This window comes from Pterocles gutturalis, unplaced genomic scaffold (genome assembly GCF_000699245.1).
Source record: "Pterocles gutturalis isolate BGI_N339 unplaced genomic scaffold, ASM69924v1 scaffold38568, whole genome shotgun sequence".
Lineage (NCBI taxonomy): Eukaryota > Metazoa > Chordata > Aves > Pterocliformes > Pteroclidae > Pterocles > Pterocles gutturalis.
The window spans coordinates 1858-12438 of NW_010127023.1; the positions used below are offsets into that span (position 1 = coordinate 1858).

Sequence of the window (10581 nt, forward strand, 5' to 3'; positions counted from 1 at the left end):
AGGGGAACCAACCCTTCTGTGCTCTTTTGCAGTTGAAGCCATCGAATGTGACCCAGTATTCAGCAGAGAAAATCAGTATTTCCAGAGCCAGAATGAGCGGTACGAAGCAGCGGTCAGAAAAGCTGTTCACCTCCAGAAAAAGATGCGCGAGATGGGATGGACTGAGGATGGACCTGAATATAAGTATATTTACAGGTGATTTTTATTGATTTTTTTTTAAATGTACAACTAATTTTTTTGTTAGAAGTCTTGTATGCCAACAAGAATCAGCTTTAGCAACAACTGCAAGAGACCAGCAGTTGACAGGGTTTTGATCCAAGCGTGCTGCAGGTTTCTACTTCAGCAGCGCGCTGGGGAAAAGGGAAGATGATGGCACACAGCAGGGAACTTCCCAAAGAGCAGCACACGGGTACAGCGTGGTACATCACAGCAGTTCACATCCCCAGCGTGATATTGCCACTTCAGCAAGCTCCTTACCTGTGCTCTCACAGCCCCCCTCAGACGTTGTTAAATGTATAACCGAGGTTGGAAGCGGTGCTGTTTCTGTTACTGACTTCCAGATAAATTAAAACTTACATTTTCTCTATCTAAAAAACCCCATATTAAAAAGAATAATAATAAAAAGCTTAGTTTAAAAAAATGAATAAAATATTTTTCACAATCCTGTCCTTAAAAAAACCTTTTTAACACTTTGCATGGGGTTGAGCTCTACATTTTCATTTTAATTGCCTGCCGCTCCTCCTTTCCCCCTTTGCTGAATACAAGTGCCAGCTTGCTGTCACCCGGTGCACACAGTTTGCTGAGGTTACCTACCCAGTAAGAAGGTGCAAGTTCAAAAGCATAATTCAAAAGGGCAATGCCTGCACCTTACAAATCACTGCTGACACTCAAAGTCACTTTCCAATATTTCATTATATGAAAGTTTATAATTTTTAATGCTGAGCTCTTCGCCGCCTACAGCGAGCGGGGCGGCTAAAGGGGGAAATCTTCCATCAAGAGCTCTTGGACCTGATCATTATATTTCCAATAAAAAAAGCAGCTCTCCACTCCTCCCTCAGAAGAAAAAAAAAATCCCAGCAGATTTGAAAAACCTGACAAAACTCAGACACCTCTCCCACCGAGGTCTGCTTTTATCGGGCCCCCTGATGCCCAGGGCTCGGGCAGGGCCAGCCCTGCGCTGCCACGGTTCCTGCATTCGGAGCCCAGGCGCCTGGCAGGACAGCTCCTGTCTGATCAAACACCGGGTGAGCACCAACCTCTCACCAACAAAGTCCTGGTGCCAGCCACAGTGAATCACCTGCACACATTTAAAAGCCAGATTTTTAAAATCGCAGTTAAAGTGACGTTATTTCTGGATGGGCTGCCAAGGGTTCATTAAGTCTTTTGCTGTTAATCAAAGCCATTTCCCTTTAACTTTGTTCATATTTTTCCCCCCACTTTTTCAGCATGACTGGCTCTCTCTCAGGGCCAGTATAAAAGAGAGGTTGCAGTCATTTGTTCACAATAAAAGGTATCCGTCTAGAATGAGATGCTCACTCGAGCACTGCAGTAAAGCAACGTGCTAACAGCAGCCAAGCCACTGACAACAGCAGAGCCACTTATTTTTAGGTGTGAGAGCACATGTACTTGTATCTGTGAGATGATCCAGCCATATTCTGAGCAATCCCAGGAAGAGGGACTATATTCCTCATATTTTCTCAGGATTTCTTGCACACACGCACAAATAAAAGCTTAAAACAAATTAATTTCAGATTTGCACCATGGAAGTGACTGTACCCAAGTTCCCATACACGGCTTCTGGAATAGTGCTTTCTAGGATGTATGCAGCCTTATCAGCTGGCGATGGCGAAGGACCTGACCAGACAATAAACCAGGTGGTACAAGGATGTATTTGAATTTTTCCACAAGAAAAAACCATCTCAAGTCAGGCCAAATCTCCGTGAACCCCAGTACTGCTCACTGACAGTGACTGACAGCAAACACCCAGGGAACAGTACAGCAACAAACCCAACGCAATGAGATATTTCCCCAGAATGGGAATGGGAAGGTTCAGGAAATCCAGGTCTCACATCATAGAATCACAGAATGGTTTGGGTTGGAAGGGACCTTAAAGATCATCAGTTCCACCCCCTGCCATGGGCAGGGACACCTCCCACTAGCCCAGGTTGCCCAAAGCCTCATCCAGCCTGGCCTTGAACCCCTCCAGGGATGGGGCATCCACAGCTTCTCTGGGCAGCCTGCAGACATCATTCAGTCTAAGGTGCCCCACAGGGTTTGGGGGTGTTAGGGTAGGGTGGTGGATTTTTTTTTGGCTCAGCCTTAAAATGTGACTTAAATAATCAGAAAAGAAAAATCCTATGAAGTAAAATAAAGAAACAAAGGGCTCACAAGCTATCAGAGCCACAGGGGCATTGGAGCTGGGCTCTGTTTTTTGGAGCTCAGCATCTGCTACTCGGAACACATAATCCCTCCAAGAACAAGTGAAATGAGCTAGCAGCACTTGAGCAAACGGTGTTATGAAAGAAGGAGCAAAAGCAGCTTGGAAGAGCACTTTTCCTGCAATATTCTGTTGATGCTGGATGTTGGGTAGGGTATGACGATGCAGAAATCAAAAGGCAGCTGGTGGCTCTGCCTGGTGACCGCTGCATTCATCACGCCCCTGGACCTTCATCCGTGTAAAAATACCCCTTGTGCCTCCTCCGCAGGGCGCTGGCAGGAGACGTCGCGTTTCTCCTTCACCACATCTTTGTGAGAAGTATTTCCATGCTGGGCTCCGACAAACAGATCGCCAAATGGATTCCTCTCGCCACCCAGTATCAGCTCATCGGAAGCTACGCCCAGACTGAACTGGGGCACGGTAAAGAAAACACAGCCTGTCCGTAGGACAAGAAGCTCTGGCCCAGATTCTCGGGGGAATTTGAGCTGAAGCTGTCCGTGCTTCACTGGGGGGGAAATGCCACCTGAGCGCTAGAGGTTGACGTCCTCAGTGTTCCCCGGCAAGCTGGAGATGCGCTGGCCTTGGGTTTGCTCATGTGGAAAAACCAAGGAGCAAGGGTGAAGGCTCATGGTTAGACAGCAGCTGTCCCCATGGGCGGAGGGGACCAGCCAGGCAGCTTGCCCAGGCTGGTGGCTGTCACCAAGAAGCAGGCAGCTTGCCCAAGTACCACGTGGATTGAGCGATCTTTGCAGGAGATGGCATGGTGTGGGGTCACTGGGAGAATTGTCCCGCAGTTCTCCTCCGAAGGGTAAACCACAAAAGCCTGGTAATACCCACAGCAGCCTGCAGGGATCCTCTGCTCTCTCTAACCACCCTTGGGATACACCAGGGAATTTATTTTTTTTTTTAAAGGAACTTACCTTCAGGGTTTGGAAACAACAGCAGTGTTTGATATCACCACACAGGAGTTCATACTGAACACGCCAAAGATCTCTGCCATGAAGTGGTGGCCTGGAGACAGTAAGTACCACACACAACATTTCGGTTTTCCTCATTTCCCTCCTTCAGCGACTCCCTCTGCCCTGCTCAAGCTCCGTGTTGGAGGGCTCTCTCAGCACTAAATAAACTTTACTTTTTTTTTTTCCTCATTTCTGATGGAAACTGTTCATCCAAGCCCCACGGGCAGTGACAGAGGCAGAAGGATGATGGAACTTCTGAGAGCCAAGAGCAGGCTGAGAACACAGATTTAGGCACTCTCCAGCTTCCAGCATCCGTGGCTCACACCCACCCTGAGCCATACATTAGCCATATCGAACGCACAATTAACTCTGACTGCTGGTAGCTGTGGAAGGGTTTGTTTTAAGGGAATGGGGCTGTTTTTCTTTTCACAGTGGGCAGGTCAGCAACCCACACAGTGGCCTTTGCTCAGCTGTACATCCACGGGCAGTGCTACGGCGTGCATCCCTTCATCGTGCAGATACGCAGCCTTCGGGACCATTCAGTCTGCCCAGGTAATTGGCTCCAGACATCGCAGCACTTGTGCAGGGGCTCTGCCGATTCTGCCCTTAAACATTTTCTAAAGCATTGGGCCCAGGGAGAGTGAGCACAGAGAGTTACAATTGCCAAAACCAAACCAAGGCAGATACCCAAGGCACAGCTATCATTAACCCCAGCCTTTTCATCTAAAGGCAGATTTACTGCATCCTAAGCCCTCTTCTTAACCAGAACCCCGGGCTGCTCTGATCACCTCCCCATTAACACCTCAGTTCTGACCCCAGCCAACACCAGAAACAGATGGATCACAGGAAAACCAAGAGACATTCAAATACCTGTTTCATCCCTCAGGCAAGATCACCCATGCTGGGGAAGAAGCAGAGCTGAGCTCGCCCTGCCTTTGAGATCCCCAGCCTGCTGCAAAATGGGAGAAAAAAGTTCAAGTGGAAGTAAGCAGGCCGTGTTTTCTCCCGCTGCAGGTGTAACTGCAGGAGACATCGGTCCCAAAATGAGTTTTGAGCACGCTGACAACGGCTACCTCCTGCTGCAGAACGTGCGCGTCCCCAGGGAGAACATGCTGAGCAAGTTCTGCGAGGTACGTAGGGACTCGCAGCACAGACGGGCCTGTCAGACCCATTGCACAGAGAGACAACAGGGACCTGCCTAAATTTAGGACAAAAATCTTCCTTTCAGGCATCAGCAAGTCTCTGCGGTTTTATCAAGGGCAGAAGTTACCCAAACCCTAAATGCAAGTCGGTGTCAGGAATAACACATTCAGAGGCTGGGGGTCACAGAGCAGGCATGACCTATCTGAGCCAGAAACAGTAAGAGTTTGTCTCTTCAGATGGATATGCTTCATCCACCTTACATAAAAATAGTTTTGTATTCAGTGAAGGATTTCGATGTCCAACTTATTCTATGCACAGAAATTACCCAACATCCTAGCACTGAAGAAGGTGGCATCTAACATCCTCTCTCTGCTCCAGGTTCAACCAGACGGCACCTACGTAAGACGGGGGTCACAGCAGATCAATTATTTCACGATGACTGCCGTGCGCATTTCCCTCATTTCAGACGAAGTGATAATACCTCTCATGAAAGCTTGCACCATCGCCATCCGATACTCCGTGGTTCGCCGGCAGTCCAAGTTAAAGCCTGGGTAACGCCACGCAAGTCCGCAGTGGCGGGAAGGGGACCGTACACCATCTTCCCCACACCAGTCTGTATTTCTACTTTTCTTCTTATCTTTCAGCACATCACTGGCTTATTTCCTGGCCCAGACAGGGTATTACAAACATGCTTCCCCATTATTTACATTAATGAGTTTCAATCAAAGTACAAGAGAATGTTTACAGTTCTATCTGAGATAGGTTTCACAGAATAGCTCAGCAGTTCACATAGGCACCTTATTTTTCTTATAACCAGCCTTGCCGTGTAATCCTGTAACTCACCAGAATCCAGACAAAACAGACAAGCTGCTGAATTCTTATCCCTTAGCATCCTACTAGTGGGTGTGACATTAACACAGCTCCCACCATCCACAATTCCAATATCCACACTTTACAACACTGAATTTTATTAGTCTGGTGGTAAGAATCCCTGTAATTTTTAAATAGATATTTTCATTTGAATGGATTTCAAAAATTTCTACTTAAATCTCCGTTCCAAAGCAGGAGGATCCTAATGAGAACGTGGTTTGGTTCAAATGCAAACCAAACACTAGTTCAGCATACTGAACTATCATAATAACCAGTTCCATCATTTGAAGTCCTTGTGTACTGACCACAGCAAAAGTGGTAAAGAACATCCAAAAAAGCTCAGAAAGCTTAAAATAATTTAGGCTCAAATACTTTCAGAGAAACCTATCTACACCCAGAGCCACAAAGATCCCGTTTGAAAAGCAAGTTTTTCAGGGTGCAGTGCCACCACCTTCCCTACAACATCTTAACAACTTGCTGTCCTTGAAGGCTTCATCCTCCTCCTCTCTTCTGCCGTCCCTGTTCCCCCTCTGTACTGACCGATTGCAGAGAGCCTGTGCTATTCTGTTAGGCTGGTTCACCAACACAGAAGAAAAATCACTTTTTTCCTAGTCGGGCTTGTTGCTCGTAACAGCTTAGCAAGCTGGGCAGATGCGCTGCCACAAGATCAGCTCCGTGTGGTTCACGTGCTGCTTCTTGGGAATGAAAAATTCCATTTTTCATTATGCGGTAGGTAAACAGCACTATGCCCATGTCTGCACTTTCCCTACTTCACCAGCGGTCTTCCAACAGGGAAGAAGAAGCAAAAATCCTGGACTACCAGACTCAGCAGGAGAAGCTGCTGCCCCAGCTGGCAGCAGCCTACGCCTTTCACTTCATCAGCGACTACCTGCAGGAGCTGTTTGACAAGGGCTACAGAGAGATCCAGAGGAAGAACTTTGACACGCTGCCGGAGGTGAGCTGCAGCAGCATTAGCTCGTACAGCACTCCTCATCTCTAAACATCAAAGTATTTTAGCAAACTGGACAAGCATTCTTCTTCCAGCCAGATAACTGGAGAGAGAGGAAGCACAGGAGATCCAGTGGCATGTCCTAGGTCCACAACCAGTCAGCAACAGCATTTGCTTTACCGCCCCAAATTTTTCATTCTGGGAACTAGTGCGGAGGGGAAAGTCCTTGAAAAGCATGTCTGTTTGATAAAAACCTTGTTCCAAGTAGCTGGTGGCACAAGCGTTATTTCACAACTTCACCCACAAACGCACATACAAACATTCACTTCTGAGCCAAAACCAAAAATGGGACTTTTTAGATCGAACATGAGATTTTGCAACTGGAAGCCTGAAATGAAAACACACTCTGAGCAAGGGTGGCCAAAGCCACTCCTGGTTGAGAGAAACCCAAAAATGCACAAAGTGCCCACAGCGTGCCCAGCACCAGGGTGTGCAGCATCCCAGGCAGAAAGCAAAGGCCAGGCTCCGGGAGCTGGGTGCTAAGCCCGTGTGCACCGGAGGATCTGGCAGGGATTTCATGCCCAGAAATTGCACAAAAATAAAAAAGGAAACTTATTCTAAGGATTGTTTTAGAATGCTTTAACCATTAACACTCTGCTTTTTTTTTTTTTTTTTTTTTAACAGCTGCATGCATTTTCTTCAGGCTTTAAAGCCATGGTTACTCAATACTGCACTTCAGCAGTGGAGATCTGCCTCCGGGCATGCGGGGGACACGGTTACTCCTTGCTGAGCGGACTCCCTTCCTTGTATACTAAAATACTTGCCTCTTGTATTTATGAAGGGGAAAACACCATTTTGCTCCTGCAAACTGCCAGGTAACAATTCAGATCTGTTCACCTAAAAGCCTGCCCCCTCATTTATTCAACCTCTACCACTTCTTCTCTAAAACCAGTAAAACCAGCTACTCCTTTCTCCCAGCACCTTCTAAAAATGCAGCTGAGGACATAAACTATTCATACCTTTTGTCTAACAGGCACAGAGGTGTGTGGGAATGGGGTTCTCTCTCCCATTCCTGGTTTGGGGCCGTATGCAGGTGCTGTTCTGCATAACCTCCTTTTCCTCTTTGTCTAGTAGCGCAGCAAAAGCATTGCTGTACAAGTTTTGTGGTTTATTTTTTAAACAACCAAAGCAACGCGATATCCGTACAGTGAGGTTGATTCAGAGAAGGCAAAAGCTGCTGGGTACTGAAAGCGGATGAGTCATGCTCCAAGAAAACCACTTTTCTCTGAACACGCAGACTGGTGATTATCTGGAGTAGATGAAATACAGGAGAAAGAAACCACCGGTGCTTGAACTTTTAATAATGCATGGTTTTACTAGAAGGAGAAAACCAGTACGCTCCCCAGGGACAGAGGTGCTACCATGTAGCTCTGTGCCTGCACGCACACGCTGCTGCTCTCACGCAGCCTCTTCCTGCAAGATCCATAGCAAGGTCAAGAGAGAAATGCTGTAACCTCTTGCTTCCAGATGCGGTCGGTTCAGGTCATAGCTGAGATGCCAAAAAAGATAAGGGAGGGGAGAACGCTCCTTGGATGTGTTTAGCTCCAATAAAAGGTCTCATGTTTGTTAACATAACGTCACTGTGTGTTGGGGATCACAGAGGGTAAGAACAAACACCACGAAGACTCAGGCTGTGAAGTGTCTAACCACCACGCTGCTGAGACTGCTGATGGCCACAGCAAGCTTCTCCCGAAAAATGCATCACTACAGATTGCTGCAGCATTAAATACGGTAGCAGGCCACCTCTGAGACCCGCCATGGATCAGGTTATTGTGAATAGCACGTAAAACAAAAGGTCACTGCTTGTTCAAGTCCATTCTGGAGCACTGATGGGGTGGGTCACACCTTGCTGCTCCTCACCTGAGCCCACTTTACCTTTTGCTTGACCATTTGCTGCGTAGGGATCACACCCATACCCTGCTCTGATTGTTACCCTCCTCCCAGGTTCCTGACCAAGTGCTTCACGGCAGCCCGCGCTGGCCAGCCCGTTCCGCCATCTGTCACTTATCTGGCTGCAGTGAAACCTGGGACGTGTCCAGCCCAGAACAAGTTGGATTTTCTCAATCCAGATGTTTACACCGAGGCGTACCAACACATGGCAGTCAGGTCAGTACGGAGGATGGGGTTTCTCTCTTTGACATCAGAAATGTGTTGAGAGCTCAGCTTCTTCCTTGCTTTAAAGGGAGGTAAAGTTACACAACCATTGACACCATCTGGTCCTGAAAGAGCAAGGGGAGACTCCCAGAGGATGAACAGCCATGTCAAATGTTCAGTGTGAACCGTGCACATTATCGGAAGGTTTTAAGCCACGTGCTACCCAACAGCTATATCCCATAGAGCTGATTCTGTACCAAGCTGATGGCACTGTTTAAGTAACTCCCAGACCACATCACTGAGCTGCCGTCCAGGAGAACCTTCAGGCCACTGTCCCTCCTGCAGTTCTATACAGAAAGTTAAAATTTCACATACCTGAGAAACGGGTGTTTGTGTTCAATTAACACCACAGCAGACACAGAGCCTCTCCTTCTGTCTGTAGCCTTTCAACCACACATTCAACTACTCAACACAAATAAAAACACTATCATGGGTGGTCTCATTAGTATTATGTGCATGTTTATGGGTCTTATAGGTGTCATCTCTGAAAACCAGGGAAACAGACAGACAACCCTGCTGTCATTCAAATCAGTGTGAAAATAGAGACATGCTTCTGAAAGCTTCCATGTCAATGGGAGCAGGATTTGGATCCTTCTGTAGGAAAGTAGAAACATAATGCAACAGCAGTCCAGTATTATCACCACTTCATTTTGTTTTGCAAACTCTCCTTACACACACGCAACCCAAGAAGAACTCAGCAGACCCCCTGCTAAACCACCCTGGAAGCTGAGAAGGCAGAAATCCTTCAGGACCGGGGTGGTCTGGGTGCTTCTCCCAATTTGTACTTTGATTTTGCATGATCTAAGTTCGCTCATACTGAGCGTAGATGTCAGAAATGCCATTTTGCCGTATGATCACACACGAGTCTGTGTATGAAATGGGTGCACATGGGATGCTATAGTCATATACAATATGCTTTTCCGTTTTTCCAGACTCATAAGCAGCACAGCAGCTAAACTACAGGACTTGATTCAGTCTGGAGTCCAAAAGCACAACGCGTGGAACCAGTGCACGGTGCAGCTGGCGCAGGCTGCGAAGGTTAGCAAAACATCTGCTTATTTGACATTTGTCTTTACGATACACTATGCAACACAAACGGCACAATTAGCTGAAGGTCTCAGCGCTTTTTATTGTTTTCTGTTAGCATCTAAGGGACACCACAAAGACCAGGGCACCGCTGTGGTCCGCATGGTGGAAAAAATCACAGCAAGAAGCAATTCCTCATCTGAAGAATTTCCCATCTGAACAGGCCAGGTAGAGAAAGACTGCAGGGAGTAGAAATGAAAAGAAGAATAAAACCCAAACAACATGGTTATGCTGCCACTACTATCAGAATCAGACCTCCCATATCCTGCAACAAGAACCCAGCACCTCCAGCTAATGCTCATCTCTTTGTAAGAATCCAGCGTTTCTGGATCCCAGGGGAAAGTCTCCCCAAAGCCACCCCAGGGAAGGCTGCAGGAGTCACAGCAAGGGTGAAGCACGCCTGGTATTTCTTACATCTGCTGCTCTCACAAGGAAAGATAACTGCAGGGAAAACAAAGAAAAGCAGTGATAAGTGCAACGTTAATTACTACTGAAAGAAAAATCAAATCGAAGTGAATACAAGATTCAAAACCAGCTCCCGTGGATTAGACAGGGAAGCAGCAGCCTCCCGCTGCAGCAGGATCGGGACAGCAGCATTTGTTCCCCACAACAGGGGTTAGTACAGAACCAAGCAGGAAAGAAGGCAAGAGGGGAGAAAAGCCCTAAATCTAAATGAAAACAAAACCCACTGATACGTCAGTATCTAAAAAAAAAAAATTATTTTTTTTAATGTGCAATTAAGTGCAATTATGGTGAAGGCCTTCCTTCCTTCCTAAACTGAGGAAAGGAAGATTTTGAAACAGATCCGTGACTTATTTTAACTTCATTCAATTTTTTAATGGAAAACATCTTGCTGTAAACTACAGCTCAGCCAGAGCCAACCCAGACTGACAGGGACTTAGCAGGAAGCCGGTGACAGGGAA

General features: G+C 47.0%; 1 protein-coding gene across 1 annotated transcript in view; it reads left to right on the forward strand.

The window, feature by feature from the left end:
• ACOX2 (acyl-CoA oxidase 2, branched chain) overlaps nt 1–10581 on the forward strand; it is a 16466-nt gene that overhangs the window by 1370 nt on the left and 4515 nt on the right. The window contains exons 2-11 of the mRNA XM_010079160.1: nt 33–195; nt 2706–2857; nt 3350–3457; nt 3829–3948; nt 4411–4526; nt 4918–5090; nt 6202–6364; nt 7043–7233; nt 8363–8524; nt 9505–9610. Of these exons, the coding sequence (XP_010077462.1) occupies nt 33–195; nt 2706–2857; nt 3350–3457; nt 3829–3948; nt 4411–4526; nt 4918–5090; nt 6202–6364; nt 7043–7233; nt 8363–8524; nt 9505–9610 (1454 nt within the window). The remainder of the gene's footprint in view (nt 1–32; nt 196–2705; nt 2858–3349; nt 3458–3828; nt 3949–4410; nt 4527–4917; nt 5091–6201; nt 6365–7042; nt 7234–8362; nt 8525–9504; nt 9611–10581) is intronic.